Here is a 27803-nt window from a genome sequence, read left to right as displayed (position 1 = left end):
ATGCAAAGTAGTAGCGGGGTAAGAATAATCAGTGTGCAATTAGACTAAGAACTACGTTATTTAATGTTACTCCAAGGAGCTCCAGGACGATACTGGTCTTATCCACCCGATCAAAGTATATTACTCCCTGTCAGGATACCAAGGCCTTTAAGGGTATCACACCTATAGACGTTTCAATATATTCCAAAAATAATTAAAAAATTTAACATCTCTTCAAACTATTGTTGTAAACTGCTGCCACCTGCGGTTCTCCATTGAACGAGGATTCGAGCAGGTGGAAGGGTTCCTCTGGGCAAGCACTGCACCGATCCACTCACAATGTAACTCCAATCCTCTGTATACCTCAGTATACCTGGAACGCGTCAGTTGTGAATGTGTACCTTTGTTGGCACCCAAGTGAAGCGCTTGATGTTGAATAAAAATTTCTTCTCAATCTACGTTTCTGGTGTTTAATTTTTATCACTGAATTTGCCCCTGGATTATTAGAAAAAAAAATTAAAAATTCATTTTAGTTGGGTAATGGAGGAATTAAAGTGAAAAAAATGTGAGGGTCACTCGTGGAATGAAAATAGTCGGAGATCACCGGCAGTAAGGGGCGAAGTGGAAACGATGCTGAGACGGTAAGAAAACTGGTCTTACATTTTTTTTTTCTCCATCAAATCCGTGAACTCTGTCTTTCCTGTTCCGTCGTGTTTAGCACATCCCGAAACAGAAATTGTTCGAGATAAACTCGTTTTTTCCTCTTTAATTTTCTTACTGATGCAACGATGTTTCGTTTTTCTCATTAAACTCCTGGAATTTTATTTATTATTAATTGGATAGTAAAAATGTCTGTAAAAATTATGAAACTTTACCCTAATCCGATTGAGTAATTGTCGGTGATGGCAGGAATAATATTCACGCGGCCCTTCTAATGGCAAAATAATCACAGACTTCGAAATTTTTCAATCATCAATTATCTTCATCAACGACTCCGGAAAGTTCTTTGAAGAAGAACCGTTGCGAGAGGACCGACTTTATGATTGAGAGGAGAAACTGGGTCACATGAAGCGTCTATTACCGGTGAACTCTGGAGATTGATGCACTCTAGAATCTCAGATTTAATTTCAATGAAATGCGGATATTTACTGATTCATATTCTCGTGAAACTCGAAACTCGTCCCGTTAGAAATAATACAGGGCTTACGTTCTTTAGTTTCATTTTGCCACGCCACTTTCTACCTAGAAATGGATGATTGCCAAATCAAGTAAATGTCAACAGAATACGAGGAAGCGCACAGAAGAAATGGAATATATATTACGTCACATAAAAATTCTCAATGTCTGAGGAGAGTGTCGAATTAAGCGGGACAACTGTGGTCAGGGAAGGCCCGTGTGAACCGGATGGTATTCGTTGACTTTATGTGAGAGGAAGAAGTAACTGAGAGAAGTCATTGATATGCTCAGAAAGAAATTTGAATCGCGAAATTTCATGTTCTAGCGCGTAGATATTTTATGCAGTTGGTATACCGTATACGGTCGACTTCAACCCAATTCGACCAATCGTAAATTCTCGAATGTAGGGAATAAACATCTCCCACTATTTAATTATACGACACGAAGTTTATTCAGTTTTTAACATATGCGTTTCAGTGAAACAATCGATATAATTTCAGCCAGGTTGATAATCCGATGGGGTTAACTCGAGAGGCCGTTCGAGAGTGCCCCTAGCCTTTGGTTCGTCAAGGGTGAGAGGTCTGAACCACATACAAGGCCCTTTGTCTATTGGGTTGTCCACGTGTTGGATCGTTAAGGTTATAAACGACCGGAGTGTTTGCCGTATTTCTCGGTGACGTTTACAATGGGTCGGTTGTTCGAGTTAATATCAAAATATTCTTCATACGAATTTGTTTTAATTTTGCGATTTGATAGGGGCACAGAGCTGGGGCGATAATGTGAGGGAATTATTCGACGCGTTATAGGATTGGGGGAAAAAAAATCGATATTTCTCATTCGATATTTAATGACGTTCTTGCAAACAAAAAAAAATCATTTATTATTTCATCTAATTTGCCTTTCTCATAATTAAAAGTACACTGAATTATATACACTTGTCCCAATACACGATTATCTCCATATTTCCCTCAATCGTTTACAGTAACTAGGCAGATTGTTGTTTTTATTTATTATCAACTGTGAATATATATGGAGAGGGATTATCTAAATAATATCGACACGATTTGACTATGAACTTTAATTTTTTATTTATCGCACGCAGAAGGTATATCTTTCTTCTATGGTGTCTCCAGATCAACTGACCCTTAGTGACAAAAGTTTTCACACTCTGGACCCATTTCACAAGAGGCCCTTGTTCACTCATTCCTTTCTGTTTCTTCTCTGGTTCTGTTTATTAAAATAATTCCAAACATTTGGGTATTGTTCGGAGAAAAACTATAAAATACTGACATGGACTAAACACAACTGTGGACAAACGATTAATTTTTGTCTACACATACCAAGCACTTCCAATAATCAACTCTGCAATATACGAGCATTTTATATCAAACTGAATGAATTATTTAAATGAAATTATTTCAATACTCATACACACTTGTATAACATTTACTACAATACACATTACTTGCAATAAACATTTTTTTGGGAGAAAATTTGCTAGCTCGTATCGTTCAATAGGAATGACGACCTAATTTTTTTTGTAAAATATAGTTGTATATATTTTAAATATTTTAAAACATCCATAATAGACATAAAGGAATTCACAACATTTTGAGGAAAATTATTCATCTCACGAACTTGATTTCAGACTCAAAAAGGTTTCGCATAGGAAAAAGAGTTTTTCACGAAAAATTTGTGACGAAATTCCTCATTCTTCGTTTCTAGTTTTCGATAATCTTGAAATTTTCAAACAACGTAGAGCTACTTGAACTGAATTTCCACTCAGCATTGCGCAAGGTCTTTCTGAAATAAATGATGTAAATGCTTCGTGCTTTGTTGTTCTTCATTTCAGAGTGTGAACTGTATAGGTAACTTGCCCCGAGATACCCATACCTTCGAATAAGAACAAGAATGTCACATAATGCTCGGTATCTTTCTCACTGAGTCTCGATTGCAATGCTTCTTTCATCGACGCTTGAGGGCCAAGGCTAACCAACGGATTCCATCCTTTCTTTTTCCTACCCTCGTTTTTTAAAACTCCTTTCATCCTTTCCATTTGTAGCGAATACATCACTCAGGTATTTCCTGTTTAACTTCATAATTTTATGGTATACGCAATTTTGATCTTTTTTTTTCACGTAACGATTAAATGTCAGTGGTGAAAGCATTTTTTTTTTGTTGCTCATAGCTCTTCTTTCCCGGGTACATTTCGCGTCTCTGTGATAATTGTACCATGACATGAAATCGCCTTTGTTATTTTGCAAACAATTTGAGAATAACTCTTGTGGAGAAAGGATTTCGGGGTATTCATTCATGTACGGGAGTTTCCTCGGTGCGTGTGTGGGAAGTTTCTGGAGAATAATTTTGTGAAGAACTGGTATATTTCTTGATATAGTCGTGCAGAGAAATTTCTCATGAAAAAACTATTATTAAAAATTATTTCTTAGTTATTAATTGACCCTATTTATATTCTCTCCGGTTTTCACATTTCATTCCCCTCAGTAATAGTAATAGTACTAAAATAGTATCCTCCGTGTTAGTACGTGTCAGAATCCTTGGATATTATTGATCAAAGAATTTAAAAAAATGTTTATCTTCCGGTAAATTAATACCTGCAAAAACAGTCCCAATCATCCTAACTCTCAAGGTCCTTCCAGATCCTCAGATCGAAGTGACGACTCTCCACCCCTACTGCAATCAACTATCAATCACGTTACCATCCCTCAAGATCCCTTGAATATATGTATATGACTACTTGGCTTGAAATTGTCACTTGCTTACGTATTAGTATTAGACGCGACTAGATGTCCTAAGAATATTCTGCTCAGACTCCAAAATAGATAATAAAGCTCTTTTTTCATTTGTTCATCAACAAACATCGTAAAATGACAAAGTTCACTCAGGTATATCCAGCACTATCTTTTTCATAATTGTTAAGAATGACATGAAATACACACTAAATCAACTTACTCTTATCTTCAAGCATTCAGATTTACTATAAATTAATTTTTTGTCATTGGTAGTATAAACTACTCTACTACTGAGTCTACTTTATGCACTACATTTTACCACCTGATAAAATTATTTTGAGTTGTTGCCATTTATTTATCAACCTAAAATACCTTTGATTACTGAAAACAAATAATAATTCATTGTTCGTCCATTTTTTATTTAAGTTCTAAACAACTTCGTTTTTAAGTTATTAAATAGATTATCTGCGTTGCAAACAAATGGTAACTGATAGCATTTAGCACTCATTTTATGTAAACTATTACTACTTCCGACAAGAGAAAAGTAGAAAATAAACTTGTTGAAAGTGCAAAGCTAAGACTAGGACGATGCACCCGTTCTCGTTTTAATATGTGAAACTTCAGGTTGATGACCATAGATAATGAGGATAGTGTGAGCCAACGCTGAGCTGATTGTATGGAAATTGAGATTACCAAATAATGGGGAATAATTGGAGTCTTAAGTGTTAGACCTATAAATGTTAGACAATTTGAAAACAAAGAAGAATAGGAAGGAATGAAAATAATTCGCGAAAAAAAAATCTAACCATCCATCCCAAATATTCGGGCCTCATCCGAATCGTGACGACAATACCCGAAGGTGCAGGAAACGCAATGCATGCCAGAGTGGAAGAAAAATTAGTCTCCTAGTCTTCAACTACTATAGTCCCTTAGAGACTATTTTTTACACTTTTAATCCTTAAAATATATTGAAATTCAGCCTAAAAAATATATAGAACTTAAAATTAGTCCCTTGTAGGCTAAAATTTAGTTGAGTTTAGGATACTTTCTCGGCTATCTTGGGATACTTTTCTGACTCTAAGAGGTTGAATCACTCATAATTTTGCATTTCATCCGACGATTAACCTTCTAGGAGGGCTAATTTTTAAATAAATTTTCTTTCCGTGTACAAGCAATGCAATTGACCCAGAGAATCTATAGCCAGCATCGATTGTATTAGAGCAAAGCACTATCATCTATGTTTTATATTCGATCGAATACCACATTCAATTTTGGAATTTCTCAGAGTTGTAAATTCTAGGAGTCTGTCCTCCACAGAATGATATTTCGAATATATATTACACGCCGAGGTTTTCCTTCTGTAGTTGTTTTAATGTTCTTTTGAGGAGAATGGGAAGTGATTTCATCGACACACAACACCTTTAATTCACAATTTCACATATATTTTACAAAAAGAAGGGTGAACTATAACACTGATATCGAAAGAAGGGAAGGATCTCCGTCAAGATGTTCCTACAATGATGGTCGCGACAATACTGGCGATGAAAAATTATAGAAGTGGGAAAATGAACTTGAACTTGAAATTCTAGGGTTGAGAAAAAAGCAATAATCCTGCTAATAAACACTTTCGATTCACAAACAACAATTGTCTTCGATAACAATTTCAATTTTTTTTTTTTTTTTGTAGTCAGCCGGAAAATGATTATTGCAGTGGACAATACAATATTTGGGGAAAAGAATCTATAAAGTAATTCCACGCGCAGATGAGTTTACCGTGAATAAAAGGATTAGAACGGTTCCATATAGGTGCGGGAAATTGAGAGTTATTTTACCAAAACGATGGAAATTCTTAAAGAAAAAGGTACTGAAAAATAAAATTAGCAATATTCCGAAAATATTCAAAAAGAATTCTATAGTTTTATTAGACTTTAAGGAATGCGCCTAAAAATTTCAAGTTTGTTATGGATTTATTGGGGAATTTGCTCAAGGTAGAAATTTAAATTGTACTAAAGAAAACGGGAATGAAAAATACTAAATAAAAAATCTATTTCGCGTGTTCAATTCGCAACAATCTAGAACATCACTTCGCCAGGTGGGAATTATAAATGACCTGGGCTGCTCATGCGAAGCAGAATCTGCACATTTTGACCACATCCTGTGGTACTGCCCAAATTGTCACGTCCAAAGAAACAAATTGTTAATTAAACTGAAGAGGTCTGTCTGTACTCCTCCTTATACAGCGAATAAATTTGCAAATGGAACAGACTTTAATGATATAAAAATATTTTGTCAATATTTCAAGAAATGTAGGTTAAGAATATTGTATTGGATTGACAGTGTAAATAAATCTTATATACAGATTTCAATACTTTAAATAATAGTAAAAATATTAAAATTCAACTAAACGACTAACAACAAATTATTGTTCTTCTACTGCTTCAGAAAAATAATCAATCAAGTATTGAGATTCTGTGTAAACTGAAAGTCCTTCGGATGTTTTGTTAGTAGAAAATCGTTGTCTCGGTGGGATGAGAAGTAATTTTGCGGCGACCGACGATGCATTGAAACCCACTTGAAAAGTAGAATATTTATCTTTCTCTTGTCATTTACTAAAGGAGTATTAGTGCATGAGATCACATAAATTGGATCATAATCGTGTGAAAGTCGTTACAAAATTTAACCTTTGGTAGTTCAGAAAAACTCATTTGCACTTGTAATTTTCTTGAGATAATTCAATTCCCATTTGCTAATACAATTACATTGTTTTACATAATCAGAACAATACGAATTTCATTCCCGAAGGCTATTGCCACTCGCAATTATAATTTTACAGGCTTGAATTTTTAATAACAGTAATTTCTCAACTGCCCTATACAATATAACACAGTAATTTTACTGTCTTTGTTCATATTTAAAATGTTTTTTAATTGTTGCAAAAAGAAAATCAAGTTTAGATGTGAATGTCACTAACATTGTTTGTTCTGAAATGGAGAATCAAATGGTTGGATCACGTATTAAAATGAAAAACACTAAACGGTATATTAAAATACGTAATATAGTTATTTTATAAAAAAGGTAAAATGTTCGAAGTTTACACTGAGTTAGAAATTTGAATAATTTAATCGGAGGGAATTATAACTTGTTTAGTAAAATGTGTTTATGTAGAATTGTTAGAAAAATAAATTACCGTAACACTTTGACACATAGAAGTGTGTGTAATTTATATACTTTTATCCATATCCCAATAATTTGAATATTGAATGAATGTTAATAAAAAAAACTGGGAAACAATTTACTTGGATAATTGAGTAAATTTAAATTTCATGTTATTTTGATTTATTACGGTATTATATTATGTATACAGTATTATTTATTATTACTGTATTTTTTATATTCTAATGCAACTCTAATTCTAAGTTCGGTGAACTAGATCTGTAACGAAAAAAGTTCCACTCCTTCTTGAATGGAGGACGATCGCACTGGGGATTAAATTCCGACATCTCACCTACCAGAATCAAGGCCTGAATATTCATTATATCACTAAAATATATAAAGCCACTTTTCGTCCAATTCTAGAATACGACCATCCACTTCTCCTCTTCGCAAGACTCGGTATCCAAAATTTAGTGGGGTTTTTAGAGTTGTATATGAGTCACATGTAAAGTCCTGCTTCCTGCGATTCTACCTGACCATTCCAACCGAAGGACCATCCACAGCTGTTTTCAATACCCAAGACAGGAGACCATCAGGACCATTTTCTCCTGCCCAATGTTTACAGACATTGACTGTTAATAGGTCAACGTTACTCCTGTATTTTCAAACTAATATCAGTATTTTTTAATTAATTGTGTCTGAGTTAAAAATGAGTTTAAAGATTAAATAAAAATTCACAGCGGCTGATGATTTATTCATCTCTCTTCCAACATCGGAATCCAAAAAGTTTGATTAAAGTTAAAGTTAAAAGTTAAGATAATTTTCTCCTGATGGGCCACCCGAGTGTATAAGCACATTAGCGAGCACAAAATGTATCCTATTGTAAAAAGGACAAACATCGATACTATCGATATCTTGAAAGTCGGCCACGCTGATTCCTCATTGGGTCACAGCTGTTTAAGACGGCTCCTTTGAACTCCAATTATAATTACAGCGCGCGTTCGATCTCGTATTATAAACAATCGCATGTCACTTACTGGCTGACGACCTTCGGGCAATAATCAATTACAACTTATAACAAATCGCGTTAAATATAAAATATCTAGAGGATGATAAATAAATAAAAATCCACTCTAATGAAATGCGTTAATTTTGCTTTCAGATATTACGGAATAAGCAGAGGCAGACTAAGGATAAACCGAAGGAGATTTAATTTTCATTGGAAGGGATCATAACTCGAGTGTTATGGTTAGAAGCACCGAGCGACAACGGTTAAAAATTGCAAGGCGATGAACAAATAATAAATGTGTTTCAAAAGACTGAAAGTTCATTAAAAATGCAAATGCAGGATTCAGGGTAAAAGTAGATAATAAAAAATTTGTGAAGAAAATTGTTCATAATTTCGCTGGGGTCCATTAGCCCAGCGGAGACAATAAAACGAAAATCGTGGAAGGTCAATCGCGAAAAACGGCGAGCCACTACGGGTATTCATATCAAAATTCTTGGGCGTGCAGCAACGGTCCGGCTAGTATATACGATTGCCCAACGAGTCCCGTAGTTCGTATACCTCAACTTGATGAGGACTACCGGCCCATCTACTTCTACGTAGCTCAACCTTACACAATTCCATATACTTTTGCAAAGAGACCAAAGCAAACGTCACTGCAGAAACCGGGTAAACAGCGTGGCAACTATCGTGTGAAATTTTCGAAGAAATTAAGTAGCGCAGAATTTTCACAGAAGGTCAAGCAGGGCGAGTTCTCCAAGAGCCTCAACCAGGTGCAATTCGTTGAGGATCCAGTACCAGGTACGTTCCTATCAGCAATGCATGCAAAACGAGTGGCGAGAGCTAGACTAATTACACTGACAGAAAAAATGATTTTTATTGGCCTTTTTCTTTGCTGAGACAAGTATCAATTACTAAAACTCTTATTATCACCGACTCTCTCAGCTCTCTCGATCATCGGATCACATTTTAATTAAATTGTGGTAATACTGTGTTCGTTTTTGAAGACTCGAATTTAGAATGACAGAGGTCTGACCTACACAGAACAGTATTTACAATTTTTAGGACACGCCGAATTAATCTTTGTGTAGCTGGTTGTATATTTGGGGTGAGGAGACTGGAAAAGAGCATTCACGATTCAAAAAGAAACACTTGTTTATTATACCACAGAATAATGATGATTTGGGGACCTGAGATGAGGTGTTTCCTATACGCGGGGTGTTTTGAAACTGTTTCTACAATTAGAGGCATTTCGCGTTGGACATGAGATTGGAAGGGAGGAATATTCAGGGAGGGGACAGTAAGGACAACATTATTGGGCCCATTCCCCAATAAAATAAATTCTAGAGGAAAATTGTGAGGGATTTTGGATGGGTATCGTAATAAAAGAGGGAAAAGTGATGGCAGAGTATGCAGAAGATATTTTGGAAATTAAGACGGTGGTGGTAATGCTTGAGAGGGTCTGAGGAAATGTCTAAAATATCTAAGAATTTTCCCTTAATGATATTTTTTGGGGTTTTTATATTTTCATACACAACAACATTAAAGTCGGTACTTCCATTCTGGAAATTAAGAAAAACTATCAGATCTTCTCTTGTATTCCACGATTGAAATAATTCACTTTCTACAGCTTCTTTTATTTCAATGAAAGTATTACAAATTTTTTCAAAAGTGATCCACGTGGCAACTGAGTACTATATTCTAGAGAAGTATCTTCTAGAGTGGTCAGGATAGGAGTGAAGCTGCTCTGGGTGCTACAGGCGTATCTATTATTTGTGGAAAATGCTCATACGTTTAGGCAGCTGCATGCAATTAGTGGGGAACAATGCATTTATGAAGTTTATTTAGGAAATTGTAGATAGGAGAATTCGAATTAGGATATTTATTCGGAAAATCGTAGGTAGAGGCTAAGAGCACTTAACTGTTCCCTTTTTGAAAAGATGTAAGAAGTGAGGGTACCTAGGTTGCCAGATAATAAAGGTTATTTGCTAAGAATCGGTACGTCTTCATACTTAGTTGCAATACCGTTGATTACTTATATAAAATAGTTGAGGCGGTTTCCAACACTTCGTTGAGATGGCCAACCACTCGGAAGAGATTGGATTCCGATGGGTCCCATCACCTATGGGAGTCGAGGGCAATGAAGAAGCCGACCGATTGACCGGGGAAACTACTCGATTACCTGCGGATGAGTCAACTCATATCCCGTTCACAGACTTTCGCGAGGAATAAAAAAAGGCGTTGAACCAGTCATCTGAAGCTTTGAAGATGCTCCTAACAGGGGTCTAATCTAAGCCATAAAATCAAAATTCAATCATTTTTTTTTGTCAGCGAGAATGTAATGGTTTCGAAAAAGTTTCTGAATGTTTTTGGATAATTATCCAATGAACAACTGATGAAAAAAGATAATATCGGAATTTCCTCATGATGATATGTTACAAAGAAAAGGGTTTTTTTTCATTTGGATCCAGGAACAATGTTTGAGGAGTAACTATGAAATTTGCTGGGATTAGGGGAAGTGGGACAATTGGTAGTAGAAAATAATGATTATCACAAATGGTCCACTAAACCTATTGCTGATGTACTTTTATTAGGCATAAGCCTTGTGTCCTTGTTATACAAATTATCTCTTGTGGAAATTTATAACGTTGCGTATCTCATTAATAATACCCGTTGAATTGCTAACACTCCATTGAATTTACAAAATAAGGTCTTAATAGTTGATGTACTTGAAAAAACCCGGTGAACTTATACGTTCCTTATAACATATCTAAACGCCTGATTCTAATTTCTCGATAGGGACTTTAGACACAATTTATAGATGATAACTGCTCTGATTGAGTTTCCGTAACGAACTGAATGCTTTGCGGTTGTTCTATGTGAACTGGCCCCGAATTCCAGTGACCCCAAGGTCGCCCGAAATTTCTCGCTAAACCTGCCGATTTTCTATTTACGTTTCAAACAAACAATTTTAATAGTTAATTTCCGAGTGTACATAGAAAGGTACTTCATGAACAGAAAAGATATGGAAAAATCGCAAGAAACTATTGTAATATAATGATAGTGATAATAACACCGATATAAGAACATATATTTATTAAAAAGAGCCGATTTCTTACACATTGTAATGAAAAAAATTGACAATTAATCGATGCTATGGAGTTTGTCAGAGATCACAATTTTTTTTCATCATTCAAAACTTTTATTTGGCACTCTTTTTTACTTATATTTATTTTTTTTTAATTATCAGGACAAACCAACGACAAAACTTTTTCTTCGCGCATTTTTTACAAAAAATAATTTTTCTTTTTCACATCAATTACAGAATCACACTCACTTCAACAAGATATTTTCGATTTTGTACAGAGATGTGCGTGACCAGTACAATTGTCTATAGCTTCGTCCTTCACAAGGTCTTGTATTGCGCTGTTTTTATCACTTTCACAATCGAAGGACTTGACGTAGCTCCGGGTATTTCCGATCATGAGTAGTTTCTGACCACTGAGTGGCATTTTTGTCCCTGTCCCTGTTATGAGTTCTCTAGAAATTGTCAACAGAGAGGAAGTTCAGAATTTATTTTTCGTCAATCATTTGTTGAAGAATTGTACACAAATGCTCGCAATGTGATAAATAAATTGTTTTTAACCGAAGTGAAGACGTATTTGTCTCGAAACTCGTGTCTTCTCAGTCTAAATTGAGGCGAAACATTCGGTTCCAGTCGAGAGGTCCTCATTCTTTGATTGAGTAACACCAGGATTTCAAAACCGAACCGACATTATGTAATTTCACAATTAATTTCCGCGATTTCTTGACGAAATAAAATCGATTACTTCAAGTGTATCGCAACATGATTTCGTGACTGCTATTGATTTCGAATAATTTCATTGATTGGAAACGGAAAATCTCGAAGGGAATTAAATGGTTGAAATCGTGGTGAATAAAGTCTATCGCATATTCTGGCAAACATTTATTTATTGTAAACAACTTCCGCGGGATTAAGATTTGATTTTATTGGAAAGTCGCACCATGATTTCGGGAGAGGGTAGTCCTTGATTTTAATGACAGAAAGTGACATAAAAGACTCCTAGAGTGAAGACAAATAAAATTAAATCCACATGAAGACGCATTTGCGTTCGCTAATTCGAGGGGAACAAAAAAAAATTATCAGGAAAATGGTCGAACTTAAATTAATTGATGGGATGTATTCGCTTCCTCTTCAGGTGAAAAAAATGTACAACGACTCTGGAATTTTCTAGGAAAAATGTTTGAAATTTTTAACAAATCATGGAATCATATGTATTTTTTTTATATATTACATTACATAAGACATCATCGTCCACATGCCATGATCTTTTTTTCGTTACGAAGGGCTATGGCGATCAGTCGGGGGGGGGGGGGGGGGGGGTAAAGGGCTCCAGGGGGTCGAATTCCCCAGAAAAGGGGTTGCAGGGGGGAGGAGGGTTCGGCCCTTTTTTCGGGGCGGCTACGCCCTCTCCCCCACTGAAAAAATATTTTATAATATTGCATATCGTACGGTATGGTATTTGTTGGGGCTTCAAGTTATACATTGTTCATTAGATTATTAAATTGGAAAAAATATTCTAGGATAATGATAATTAGAAAGCAAAAAAATTATGTTTAACCCAGGTCTTCTAGATACTGAATACAGGAATAATTGTGGGATTTTCTTTCTTTCTTCAGAGAATTAAAAAACGAAAAAAAAAATTATGACAACACAAAAAAATATAATACGCACGCGTGGCGCATCTGTAGTCTTGTGTATACACGGAGAGAAGAATATGAGATTTTTAAAGTGTGATTCCGGTAAAAATGACTGTGCTGCTTTACAATTTCGGCGTAAACAGCAGACCTGAGAAAAATTACTATGCCACATAGTAAAATTTCTTTATCGGCTTCGGAAAACTTCTATTTCGGTCTCGTAAAAATTCCAAGTCTGATGCAACATTTCGTATGACGAAGTTAAATGTCGGCAATAATCGGCCACGTTCGACGCTCATCGTTAACCAATCAAAATGAGTTACCGAAAAATTGCTGTGTGGCACAGTAAAAAATGGAGGAAGGCCCAATAAAATAAACTGACCGAGATGGGAATTTTTAGGAAATTTCTATCAATTTTTAATTTATCTTCAAATAAAAAATGATAGACCTTCAAATTTTATAGTACTGTTTAGTCAATTTTACGAAGCCACATATCATTAATTACAAAATTTATTCCAAAATGAATGATATTGATAGAAATTTTCATGTGTGAGTAAGACAGATTCCAGTATTCTAACATGTTGCCTCGATTCTAGTGGCCAGCACAGTAATTTGTCACAGACTTTTCTCTTCGTGTAATCAATAAAAAACAATTAATTAATTTATAACAGTCTATGGTTACATTCAGTGAATACCACAAAATCCTTGGGAACATTGATGGCTTTAAGGGGTTTCATTTGCTTCCGGCGATTGACAAAAGCGCTGGACTATTTCCCCTTCTTCATTATGCATTCCCATAATCATCGTTTTTGTTTACAGAAATCACGAGTTTTACAAAATTCGATCAACATCCCCGTGATCCCAGGATGACATCGATGTTCCGTCGTGGAACAATTTTTGCCACATTTTTTCTCTCACTACTGGGTGGTGGTCTCGTGTGTGCAGCATTGGTAACGCAACACTGGATCGACGCGAGACCCTGGAGAACACCAAATCCCCAAGAGAGTGCTGGACGAGTACATTTTGGTCTTTTGATGGGAAAGAAAGAACTCAATGTCGCGTACGGCTGGCGAACATATCATATATCCGGTAATTCCAAGCATTTTTTATATATTTTCAATTTTTCTTTTCCTTACTAACCTCATTTGTCTAGACTACATTCTAAAAAATCTTTCTGTACTCAACAGACCTTGTCATTCTGAGAGCAAAGCTCGTCAAGAAACTAATTTACATAATGATTATTTCATCACCTTTCATTACCTTATTTCTTATTGAAAAGAAAAGGAAAATGGGAAGAAACGATGTGACGTTACGTGTGGTATCAGCTCATAAGGATTCGTTCACGTTGGAGTGATGTTTCGTGACGAGTGGGATGAGTCGATATTAAATAAACATTCGCGTACTTGTTATGACAACGACATTATATTCAGTTATTAACGGCTACAAGATATTCGAGTGGGTCGGAATAACGCGGTATTAAATGTTAAATCGCGAATTGGACCTTGGATTCGCAAGGGGGAGACTCAGGGCTCAGCTCTGATCTCCTTTTGGTCGTGCTCTACCTTTTTGAAGTCTTTGAAAAGTGTCCGAACTCAAATTCGCTGAGATAAGCAGTCACATGGTTTCCTGCAGTACCATTGTCTCGTGTCATCATTGACACAAGACTTCTGCAGTCAAGCAGTTCATTGTCTTGAAGTGGACTGCATGCAAAAACCATGAAGGGGTTCAATATGATATTTAAGCGACGCCATAAGAGGGCTGACAATCGTCTAAACATCGATTGGATCGTTTAACATCAGTGTCTAAATGACGCGGTGACCCTGCTGATCAACGTCCAAACATTGGGGACTGCTGACCAATGTCTGAATGACAGGAAAGAGGATTTGACTTCCTACATTCCATCATCGATTCGTCAGTCCCTGAAGATCGATCAAAAACGACGTATTGGTAGGTCCCAATATGTAAAAAGGGTAATTATATATTAGTGTTGGATCCTCAATAAATAAAATTTTCAACCAAGTTATCATTAAAATAAAACTGATGTTGTATTTGAGAAACATTAGTTTGGCAACAATCGAGTTGTGAGAGATTTTCGTAGCTCGGAATACTATCTTCGTCAGGTTCCAAATGAGAACTGAAGTTAAAATTAAAGGACTTCTCAATTCTATGCACCTGAGGGTCTGTGGAAAGTGGAGGGAGAGGTTTTGGAATTTACGAAGTAGGATCTAAGTTGGTAGGGAATCCCCTGTCGTTCGTTATTCTTATTGTTGCTAGTTTGTCGTGAATCATTTTTGTTTTCATAATTTGTCGTATTTTCATTCGAATTCCTCTACCACATCCTTGAAGGACCATTGGATTTTTTTCAGTGAATTATAATTGAATTTATCAATTATTATTTCTAAAGACTTGAATATTGACTAAGGAGGACGAACTTATCATATATCCGGTATATTGAAGGATTCGCATCATTCAATCGATGATTTATGCAGCTTGACTCTCTGCAAATAAATAAATCTCTGCTAATAATTTATATAATTTTAAAAAACCTGACTCTCCCGTGCAGGTCATTTTAGCATTAGTAATGATTCATTTATTCACTTTGTCAACTCGATAAACATCTCCAGTCATTCGCCACGCATAAATCCATGATTATACGATTTTCTTTCTCTTTACCTACCGGACAAGCAGAAATCGCGATTTCCCTTAACCGATTTACTTGTTTTTATTCATCGGCCTCTGTGTCATTGACCAAATTACCAAGCCATTACTTTGAAATTTAAAAGCGAAATATGACAACCGATTGTTACTGGAGATTAGACGGGGCTTTCAGTCATTTAGCCTTGAAACTCTTACGTATTCGTCAACGCCGATCACTGACAACCATAAATGATAGGAAAAACATCATTAATTCGCATTACTATGACACAAATGTGAATTCCATGGAGAGAAAATATCTTTAACGGCAGTTGTGTAGGATGTCGCCCACTTCATCTTTCAATGCATGAGAATACTTGAATAATATCCGTGGAGAGTACTTATGGATTTCACAAGAATCAAGTGATGAAACTTTAATGCGCTAGTCCCCAAAAAAATTGCATTAAATGGTTTTTATGGTGGGAACCAGCAGGAGTATGAGCCTGGGTAACAGGTGAGGAGTGGCCAACAGTGCGCCGGGGATGAGCCAGCATTGGGCAATACTGGGCGAACCTTGGTCCATCGTTGGCAATTTGTCATTTTGTACCTGGGAGGACTTTATTAGTTTCCCTGACATTATTCTTTATCTTTTTTTATTTTCTGCGTTTAGGGATAAGTTTTTCTGCGAAACTTATCCCTAAACGCATAGATCTCTAAAGCCAAAGCATCGTCGTCATGGTTTCTTTCTTTCAATGGACAAAGATTTCTTTATATTATTGAATAAACATAAACTGGAGTTTTGGTCGTAAGATTATGCAGACGGTCTCTCCAGGAAACAATCACCTCATAGTATTGATATAGACTTATATAGGTCTGTCATGTAATCATATTGTTTTTGCTCTTTTCAATCTCCACACATATCAATCACTCTTAATAACCAGAGAATGAAGGAGGATGTGGAAAATTCTAACCTCAAGAACCTGGACGTCTTCGGGCTTTTGGGGAAGTACTCGATGATATAACTGTGATTCGTGCATTCCGTCAATGGACCTCACGACCTTATGGTCGCCATACCATTCAAAATGGCGCCCTACCCCCCGAGAGTCACAATCTCCACAAAAGATCTTGAAAATATAATGAATTTTGTGGGGTTCGTTATGGAGCACTGAGGGGGTCAATATGATTATGGAAACCAAAACAGTCAAAATGGTACCTCGCTGAGTTCTGCAGTCCATTAAATGTTTTTCGTAATACTAAGATTAAGGGCCAGTTTTCACTGCTGTGAGGCCCTGCATATTATTATATTTCGAAGAAATATAAATTTAATTTTAAAGTAGGGGAAGCACAGAAGCGAGATACTGTTCACAAAAATGTTTATTCTTGGAATGAGACTCTTAATTTTCAGAATGTTGAGAGGTGGAAGGGTGAGTTGTAACTGAGGCTAAGGGAGAGTTCCTTTGCAGAACATGGGCTTTGAAAAATGACGGAATAGAGAAAATTGAGGAGTGGGAGTTTTGAAGGCGCCCAATATCTTGGGTCTGCCTGCCTATTAGGATGGAGAATACGTTTGAGGATTCAGAGGATTTCTGTAAATGACAAATGAGGAGATCATGACGGCACACAAGAATATCTGGGCGTATGCCATGCACCACCTCTCCGAGGTTCTCCATCGGTGCAATGTCGGTACTTTGCAAAAAGTGGTGCCATCGTAGCGAAAGGTCTAGCTTTCTGGCAGATCCGGATGTTTCCAAGACCGGAAATATCCTGCAGGGGTTTCCTGGATTTATCTGAAAACCCACTCGTGTTCTCACATGAAGAGGCGAGGATAAATAAACACCACAGTCAAATTATTGCTAGTATTGTTATACCCAGCGAAGAATAAAGACGACACAGGTTGATAAATGTTTGGGGCGGTTTATTAATTACAAGAAGTATTACGATGTGTCATGTAAGAGCTCCGAAGAGAGACACGCCAAGACGAATGTTATCCAAAAGACAGTCGTTCTTCTTACCAAGTTCAGATCATAGACAAATGAATGATATTCGAAGGGGGACATGTAACAGTATCTATGTGGAGTAACCTAAAACAGCAAAAAGAGAAGCCGCTGAATGAGACAAAACGAATACTGGTATGCAATTGCGAGGTACCTCATAGTCGAAAGTTTCACTTGGTGATGCTTAGGAGGCAACTCTTTTTTTTAATTTTTTTTTTTCTGAAAACCATAACCTGCGAGGTGATTTTCACCTACGGATCACACTTCGTCATCCGTCGTGACACCCAGGATGTCCATGAATACAAGTCCAGCGCCCTAAAAGCCTTAAACCAATGTAAAACGGCCGCAATGAAACGCAATTGAAAAGCGAAAGGAGAAATGTTACCTCGTGTATGGAAAAATGTTTCTACTGTTGGTTTTATTACGTGTGCAGAGTAGGATGAACTACAGAGCAGAGAGTGTTTGTTATCCCCTTGGGGGCGTCAAGGTGTTCCGAAGAACGAGCGCTGTTTTCGGTTGAGTGCTTCAACGGAGGGGGAAGGGGGAGGATTGTATTTATCGTACACGTGATACTCGTTTCCTCCTGATAATCACTCTGCTTCGACCATCTTTCCACCGTGTACATCTGCCGCACAGCGTAATTAATTGAAATGTATCCACCCGGATGTCCTATTAAATAATTAGTAGTTTTTACTTCCGAATGGAAGTCTTTGAAAATCCACTTCTTTTAGGTGTCCCAATTTCACTTCGATGTGACGCAGTATGTCCTGTTGTAAAAAGGACAAACATCGATACTATCGATATCTCGAAAGTCTATTACGTTGGCTCCTCATTGGTTGACAGTTGTCTAAGGCGGCTAATTCGAATTCGGAGATCTTTAATTTTCGAATTTTCAATGATTTCTATTATTACAGCGCACCGTAGAGCGCGTTCGGCCTCGTTTATAAAATAATCTGCAATAAACAGTGCGACAGAAGCTTGTGACAAAGTCATATGAGAGTTATTTTGTTCATATATGTATTTTTCTATTTTAATGTCTACCAATGACATTGGTAGTATGTTTCTGAATGGGTGAGACCAAAGTCATATGCGTGTGAAAATACATTATTAAATAAGGATGCCTCAGTTTTGTATTCTTTCATAAATTATCCCATCGGGTAAAATACTAAAAATATTGATCTATTATTTGATAATTAAGTGTAACTTCCCAACTCAAACTATTATCCATCGGTTCAGATATTTCAAAATAGTCAAAAGTAAATTTTTATAGAATTTGTACAAAATTTAAAATATTTATCTCAACTATTTTTTGAGCTGTAGCGCATACAATTAATTTTAAGGGGACAATGAAAAATTCATAATGTTCAAAAAAAGGATTTTTCGAAAATAGTTCATTCCTAATGAAATATCCCCACTCAGAAGCAAAAACAAAAATGAATTGTTGTAAAAAACCAATGCAACTATTTAATGGTTTTTCCCGAGGAACAAAAATCAGTATTCGACTTGACATGGACGATCTTATATACATATGTACATATATGAATACATATCCCTTTCTTTCGTAATCTTATTTTCAAAAAGGCTCCTTTCCAATGAGAATCCCTGAAAAGTACGTTCACTTGCGAGTAAAAAAGTCATTAATAGAAAGCCCGATCATCTGATGAGGAATGTCAATCATCGGCAAATCATGTCGATAAACCGTCAACTCATCTTCATCGATTGGATAAACTATCGCAGTATTCATATGTTGTTGAGGAAGGTGAAGGGACAGACAAAGACGCTATTGTTTCAGACACCGCTCCAACAGGTGCTGTAAAAATTCAAGTCACGTTTCATTAATGTTGACACGTGTCTTATGATATTCGATTATCCCAGACACAATCGTGCCCAGTGCTTCTCACATTCATACACACGTACCAATTGTCATTCCAGTCGTTGTCCCCTCGCGCAGATTCATCTCACTTATAATTAAAAAATGAGAGAAATTCTTATAGTGGACCACAATATTGACTTTTATTTTTTATTTACAGTTTCGCAGATGATCAAACTCGACCCATCGGTGATGCACTGGGGTCTCTGGGTTTCTACGTTAGCCACGACGTCCTTCGCATTGATTGCCGCAGCCCTCTCAGCCCTTTTAGCTGTATTAAATACCGCAACAACACCGAGAGCTAAAATTCTCTCTGTTCCAGGAGTTTATTTAATGAATATTTTGACCCGTAAGCCTTACAAAATTATTTATCGTACCGTAGCCACACCTTAACATGTCATTTAACGAAGTTTGTAATATCGAAATTTGAATATGTTTGCCTTAATCTGTTATTCCGTTATTGTAATTGAATTTGCTGTTATTCTTGGGAAGAAGTACAAACTGTTCCCAACTTTTGCAAATTGATGAAATGCAAATTTTTGCCACGTAACGATAATTCATCATGTGAATTTCTGAGTTCAATTATAATTTATTTGGAAAAACGTATGTGGAAGTAAAAGAGGTTCTACATATTTGGTTCCAGTTTATTATGCGATGTTTCAATATATATTTTCGTTCTAGTAAATGATCGTTTTATATCAAATGAGGTGTAGAAGATTGTCGTCTTGATTAAGCCATAATCACAGACAAAAAATGCATTCGTCATTGAAATAGTAACGAAAATTTTTTTAATTAAATAATTATTACTGTATGACAGCAATTTTTTTTTCTTTTAAAATTCTATCAAAAGATGTTTTTTGCTCCTGAGAATGCAGCGTTTCATATTAATAACTCGTCTCTAGAACTAAGGATATTACTGTGGCCCAAAACTGAACAGTTATTCCTTTTCGCAATTTTCAAATTTGAAGTCGATAATTATTTCTTGAAGAATTTATGTAATTTAACGATTCTTTTGACTCAAGTAAGACTTGTTTGAAGATTTGTTCCTTTCGCTCTCGATGCAGTTTTGTTAATTTTTGAAATTCTGTTTTGTTAAATTTTGGAATTTTCCTTTATTAATTTTCGTCAAAATTGTCACACCTATTTTTTTTCTAATCATAAATTAAAGTAGCTTCGTATCTTCTATTATCATGTCAATCACTTTCTGACCGGTCTACGTACATTGGATTTTCCAAAATTAGACAATTCCAAGTCGAAATTTTAATACTCGGCTGAGCAGGCCCTAGTCCGCTGTATCATAAAAACATCCGGTCACATTAAGGTCAATTATATCAAGGTCTGATGAGAAATGTAACGCAAAGCATGACCAGGACCTGATGTTCAAACCTGATAAGGGTCGTGACAGGCGGCCTGGTTTTGCCCTTATCAAGCATAAACATTGTTAGAAGTGACTGAATTGAGAAACCTGAGTAATTCTTATAATTTATTTTTTACAGTTCTTCTTTGTGTGGCCAGTACTGCTACTTGGCTAGCCCAGTATTATGCAAAATTATACACAAATGTTCTGCCGAAGGAGGACATCAACAATATGTGGACCAGTGAAGGATCCGCAGAGCTCGGGTATTCATTCTGGTGCGTATTAAGCTACGGTTTTTTTATTTATTCAAGCTTTCACTCAAATCTGACGATTTTAAGTTCCTTTCATTCGTCAGAATAACAAGAGTATTTATTTATTTATTTATTCCATGTCTACCCTATGCGGGTGTTTACATTATATTTTGCGGTATTATTGGCCGACTTCCTCTCCAACCGTGTCGTATTTACCCTGGGAGCTGTACACCACGTTCAGACTCTCCTGGTGACTAAGGAAAACTGGGGAATAGTTTTTCTGGCTGTCATGGTGTCCATCAACCAAACTTCGTCGGAAAATGATTTTTCTTAATGGTTCGCGGTCACTAGACTTTCGTTAGTTGGATCAGAAAATTTCGATTGCAATCACTTGCAATTAATGACATCGCATGAAATCAAAAACTACGTATAACTCTATTAAAAAATTATATTGAAAAAGAAGTTATTTTGTCTACTCATTTGTTGTATTTTATGAAATTGTAATCGAAAGATCGCGATTAATCAATTCTCTTTTTTCTATGAATTAGATGCAATAATAAATTTGAAATCACTCAAAAGGATCTGAAATCACTGCAAAACTTTTATGAAGTTGCATGAAATCATCGAAACACCCTTTGAAATAATATAAAATTGGCAATCGGTGTGTCACAAAATTTTCAAATGAATGACCGCTCAGAAAATTTTCGTAGCTGCAGATCAATTGGGTTAAAAAAAATTAACTTTTTTATTATTGTGATGAATACATACGACTTAACTTTAAGAGCTATTCATTCGATTCAAGTAACTGTAACTCGCAGAGCAATGATTGATATGCCTCGTAAAATCTTATGTATTTCAAATTACTTCTGGTAATTGATATTTATCTATCAATAAACATCATTTTTTTGTGTTAGTCTACAACGAAAGATCGAGTTTTCGGCTGCTCAATTTCCCGGATGTAGAATGAAGAATTGTGACTTTCTATTTGTTTAACGGAAATTTATCTGGCATCGATCACTTTCCTGTACCGTGTGCGATGCAGAATGGGCGGTGGATCTAATCGATTTAATCGTTGAATTTTGGAAATAAATAGTTGCTGAGAAAGTTTGGCCCCTCAGGCACAACTGAAAATTGACTATTGTTGCTGTATCAATATTTCATCAACATATACAACATATAAGGAGTATCGGAAAATTTTATGTTTTATTTAGGATAGGATAATTTATGAAGGTCGAGGTGTGAGATCGTTTTAGTATTTTATTGAGAGCCGGAGAAAATATTTTGGATTTCTGCCTGACGCACGCCCGTCGCGTTTTGGAAATTCCACAAAATTGGAAGATGGCCATTAGGGTTGAGGGATGTTAGGGGAAAGAGAGGGGAGGTTAAGGGAAATTTTTGGGACTCACGGAGGAACGCGGATGACTTAGGGCCTTAAGAAAATAGGCCTCGAAATGCGAATTTTGGGGTGAATACTTGAATTTTTGATATAAGTTACTTTGAAAGATATAAAAACGAATTGAAAAAGATTTTTTTTGATTTCCCCCCGGGAAGGGGAGAAAAAAATAAATAAAGCGTTTTTTTATTAATTTTGGGAAAACGGTAAGGACTAGGAAAAAAAAGTTTTAATAGAAGTTGTAAAGCATCAAATATTGCATGAAAGTGATTTCTATACTTTTTCTCTTAAAATCAAAATTAACCGAGGTAGGGTTGCTAGAAGCTAGGGGATGATAGCAGATACATTAAAAAATCATAAATTGCTGAACAATAGAGATATTTATGATTTTTTTCGAGGCCTATTTTCTTGGACTATTAGGGGACAGTCCATTTCGAGCCGCTGTTTTGAGAAGACATTCCTCCTCGCGAGTATCAGAGGAAGTACTCTTTAAAGAAATTTAGATGGTACCACGGTATAATAATAATAGTGTTTATAATAATTTGTAAGGAAGTGAAAAGTGACTGATCTAATTGAATAAAGTAGATTAACCGTAAGCTGTCTTATCTTTTAAAAAATTATCTCCACATATACAACATAATATGCAAAAAATATCCGAAAGATTTTAAATATGCAACGCCTAATTGTACTGAATGCTCCGTTATATCTGAAATTTTATGTTTTCTCCCCCAACCCGCATTGAGTGTCACTCTTCAGACCGTTCAAGTGCATCTGCACCAGAATTTTCTGGTCTGCCATTAATTTTCAGGGCAGAATAGCAATACAATACAAGAATACAATTACAGAATGCAAGAATACAATTTGTCCTGGAATTGCTATTTCAATTTATCGTTATCACTCATATTTCTGAATTTTAAATACCAAAAAAGGAACTTTCAATGGAAATTAAATGTGTTAAAAATTTTGGAAAAGTGTAATTCCAGAAAATTCAGCTATAATTTTTCACCTGCATATCGTATTTCAGTGCAAATCCTCATTATGATTTCCACAATCGAAAAGCGACTCATAGAAAAAGTTTCCTGATGATGTATTTTTTTTTATATCACCAAGCGTGAAGAAAAATGAACTCTTGATCCTTATTAAGTACATGATACACATCGACCGACTACGGTGGCTGAATTGGTTAAATCGTTCGGCCATTCGCACATTGAAAGACTCCAAATATTTAAAAATAAGTGCCTTAGGTTGATATTATCTGAAGACAGATATGCTAGAATTAAAGATATGCACAAACGCCTCAAAATCGAAATGATTAAACACTACATTAAAGAACGGGCCACACACTTTCATAAAAATCTACTCGGTAATAATCGTGCAAGGATATTGCAAAAACAAATACCAACAACCTGCCTTTTCAATACAAGCATAAATTACCGTATCACGAATTAGATGTAGGCGATGATAGCGAAAGGGTCAATAACGTTCAACCAATAAATCAACCAGACATAATAAAAGTTATCAACAATACATAATAATATTAAACTATAACACTTAGAGACTGATCACTCATCTGTAAGGGAATTTCTACAAGTTGGTTTTTTTTAACAATTTTCCAATATCTTGCATCTTAGCGATTGATATTACACAAATATCAAAAGTAACTACCACATATGTTTAAAAAAAACCGCGATCGAGTAATCATACGAATATCATTCTATTGTCAGTAATTACTTTTGTAGCACCTACTTTTTTAAAGTTTAATTTACTGATTTAACTTAAGTTAAATCAGTAGATTAATTACTTATTGATTACTGGTTTAATTTACTGATTTAATTTAAGTTCAATCAGTAGATTAATTACTTACTGATTACTGGTTTAATTTACTGATTTAACTTAAGTTCAATCAGTAGATTAACTACTTACTGATTACTGGTTTAATTTACTGATTTAACTTAAGTTCAATCAGTAGATTAACTACTTACTGATTACTGGTTTAATTTACTGATTTAACTGAAGTTAAATCAGTAGATTAAACTTGAAAAAAGTAGGTGCTACAATCAAGTAGATATAAGATAAAGTATTTTTATATGTTATTAGATACATAATGTACATATAAATTACTAAAAAAAAGTGTTAATAAATCTTTGGAAAAAAAAATCGTTCGGCCGGACGCCGGGACCCGTGAGGCGCGGGTTCGAGTCCGACTCAGGGCATTGGAATTTTTAATCCTTCGGAAACCGTCGAACGAAAGTCTAGCCACCTCGAATCATTAAGAAATATTATCCTGGATAAAGCTTGGTTGATGGACGTCGTGCCAGCCAGGAAAACTATTCCATAGTTTTCCTTAGTCACCAGGAGAGTCTGTACGTGGCGTACAGCTCCTGGGGTAAATGCGACACGGTTGGCGAGGAAGTCGGCTCATCGTACATCAAATACAATATAAAAACCCGAGTAGGGTATACTTGGAATCAATAAACAGGCATAAATACATAAATAAATACTAAACATTAAAATAATGCAAAGTTGCAATGCAGAACCCAAAACGGAAACTGCACGCCTTAAAGAAATTTGCAAAATAAATCTTTATGGTCATAGTCCCATTAAATTTCGGGAAAATCTGGCCGCAATTGTCGAGAACTTTCTATCAAACGCATGAACTATCTTGTGTATTTTTTTCCACTCGACATCCTTGTATTCATCCTTGTCCGCTGTGTACATAGGCACCGTTACGCCCGAGATAAAACAATGCGATATAAAAAAAGTTGGTTGGATGAAACACCAGAGGAAACTCACAGATAGTTGGAATAAGACTCCGAGGAATGCGTCGGAAATGTGATGAAAAAAAATGCTTAAAAACCATGGAAAACTACTCACAGCGTAATAAATGGTAATTGACTAATTATGCGAATTTTAATTATGTATTTTATGTTTTTAGGCTCGTCGTGAGCGCTGGGGTTGTTCACCTCATCAGCATAGCATTAGTCGGCTGGGGATCAGGGAGAGCCAAAGACGATCATCTCGAACCTATTCCCGCTCTTGAGGAGAAAACTGCTGCTGCCATAATGCTTTATTAGATCATAATTTATTATCAAAATTATCAAAATTTTGCCATTCAGGATCGATTATCATTTTAACCACCGTGATTTTATCCGAAAACCCCACAAACTTAATTGCCAAGTGGAATTAACCATCGAACGATTGTATACCGGGTGTTCCATTAGAAAGAATCCAACTAAATATCTCCTGGGGGAGCAAGTGACAGGAAATGTGTCAAGACATTAGTTGTAGAGTTTCGAGAGGGATATTTAATGCATCCATTTTTCTGAGCTTTCAACTTCATGCTTGAAAGCTCTAGGCATTGGAAGTTTTTTTTTTAAATAGCAATCGCATTTTTCACTCTAATGAAACTTGCTCATCTTCATGAGTTGTTTTCAGATGCCTCATCATTCATGTCAATTCCGTGTTTTTCCTCGGAAAATTCCACGACTATGAGTCCTGGTATCAAATTGAAGATTCAGAGTTTCTTAGGGTGATCCAGAATGCACCACATGGTAACGTCTGTTCGCATCCTTTGCACTAAAAAAAGGAGAAAAAATAACACAAACGTGTGTGGAGGATCAGGCACTCATGAGCTCATGAGTTGTTCAATGTGGCCACCGTTGACTTGCAAGCACATCTCCGAGGTAATGGAGAATTCTTTGGTATTGTTTACATTTCGGAAGAGGTTTGGTGAATGAATTGGTGGAGCAATCATCCGGACAAATACGTACTAAAGATATGTCTCTACCTCCGGATGAGACTACTCTCATCCCTTTTACAGACTTTCGAAGTTCCAAAAAAGGTCATTGAACCAATCATTTGATATATGCACTGAAGATTCCCTTAACAGGGATCAAATCTACTTCACCGATTTCTAAATAGTCAATCCTGGTAAATCCTGGTTCTACAATTCCAAGTTATCTCGCCGAACTACTTAATGGGTTAACAGAACTCGCTCAAGCCATCACCATCTGGCCTCCTCCCTCAAACGTAAAGGATTGATACCTTCTGCCGTTTGTAGATGTGGTCATCCGAGTAAGGACCTTGATCATGTCCTCTGGAGCTGTCCTCTCAATGAGTAGTACAGATATCCCATGATCGACGATCTTCTATCGCTCGGATCCTCACCATCATAGCAAACTCAATCATTTTTAAAAGACCTGAATAAGGAATGTTTAGTAACTATAAACAATTTTCTGAAGAAATGTAATATAAATGTATAACTGCTCAACTACTGAACATATGATAACGAAAAACTAAATTCTTTAACTTCAAATTACTTCTGTAAATAGATATTTGTAGCTTTATAAACCTATAGGTTTCAGCAAGTTTAAACGAAAAAAAAAATATGTCTTTCTTCAATTTGGTATCAGAACTCATTTTCGTCGCATTGTCGCAGCTTGCAAGTATGATTTTGAAAGCTGAAAAAAATGGATTGCATCAACTGTCCCTCTTAAAACCCTCCTACTGATGTCTCAAGAAATTTCCGGTCACTTGTCCTCTTCAGGAGATATTTAGATGGATTGGTGCAAATGGGACACCCTGTATACACCTAACGATATAGGTACAACTTTTTTCATTAGAATAATTTTGTCATGAGTTGATTTTTTCAAGCATCAAGTGTTTGCCGCAAGTCGTATGGAATTGTTCCACTTTTTTCTCTAACTGGTCATTGCTTTCTTCCACTTGTATTGAGCAAATACTTATATGACATATAAAGCGTGTGAATCTGCTGTGCTTAGATGATGAAATAATGCTTTGTGCAAACCTATGTAAGACCGTGTAAATAGAAAGTCCAATGTGAGACAATCATCAGTATGTTTAGTACACTAATTAAATTATTACGTAAATACTAGAATTTATTTTGGAGCTGTATTTTCATCTGACAATAAAATAAAGCGAAAAAATTATTTTTAACTGATTATTTGATTAATGAGCCACGTATTTTTACAATCGCAAAAAATTATATGAGAATGTCTGGATAGATTTTACATACATATATTGTACATACATACATATATTGCATACATGCATACATATATTGGATACATACATATATTGTAGATATACGGTCAGTAAAAGACATTAAAAAAAATCATCTGATGGAAAAACATTGTAAATTAAAACTCTTCATCTTTCTGTGATGCATTTGTTTAGACTCTTTACTTGTCAATGGAATATATTGGATATTCATCAAATGTAAAATTTCCAAGGGGTCCTCTTAGGATGGCAGGCTCCTTGATGAACTCTACGTGCACTCCGCTGAGATGTAGGTCTGTCAGAGGACACCAGGACTGTCTTTCTTGGGAGAATTACCCAATTTTCTATCATATCCAGAATTTCCCTGGACTCAGCTAGTTCATAATTATGAAAACCACCATTTCAAGTTATCGTTTTCGAAATTTGTTCTTCGGAAACACTCCAAGGTCAACCTTGTGACCCTGGCGCTAGCCATCTCGGTAGGAAGTTTTGTTTGAAGGAC

At 35.8% G+C, this 27803-nt stretch overlaps 1 protein-coding gene and 1 long non-coding RNA gene across 3 annotated transcripts; one reads left to right on the top strand and one right to left on the bottom strand.

Annotated features, from left to right (window-relative positions):
* The first annotated feature begins 12 nt into the window (after positions 1–12).
* LOC135164680 (uncharacterized) lies at positions 13–27231 on the top strand. The gene is made up of 6 exons (XM_064125281.1): positions 13–620; positions 8221–8865; positions 13603–13872; positions 19442–19630; positions 20778–20913; positions 25218–27231. Exons 3-6 carry the CDS (start codon positions 13650–13652, stop codon positions 25354–25356), a joined length of 687 nt encoding a protein of 228 aa, XP_063981351.1. The 5' UTR covers positions 13–620; positions 8221–8865; positions 13603–13649; the 3' UTR covers positions 25357–27231.
* Positions 17306–18199, bottom strand: LOC135164688 (uncharacterized). 2 transcript variants are annotated; one of them, XR_010299368.1, is made up of 3 exons: positions 17797–18199; positions 17566–17734; positions 17306–17498 (listed from the first exon to the last, which is right to left on the bottom strand). It is a non-coding gene; the product is annotated as an uncharacterized LOC135164688 (long non-coding RNA). The 2 variants fall into 2 exon arrangements; XR_010299369.1 differs by having other exon boundaries at positions 17566–17726; positions 17797–18198.
* Positions 27232–27803: the final 572 nt, after the last annotated feature.

The sequence above is a fragment of the Diachasmimorpha longicaudata genome, chromosome 7 (genome assembly GCF_034640455.1).
Source record: "Diachasmimorpha longicaudata isolate KC_UGA_2023 chromosome 7, iyDiaLong2, whole genome shotgun sequence".
Taxonomy (NCBI): Eukaryota; Metazoa; Arthropoda; class Insecta; order Hymenoptera; family Braconidae; genus Diachasmimorpha; species Diachasmimorpha longicaudata.
Note: the sequence above shows the minus strand (reverse complement) of the source record. Positions and strands in the feature narration are given on the sequence as shown.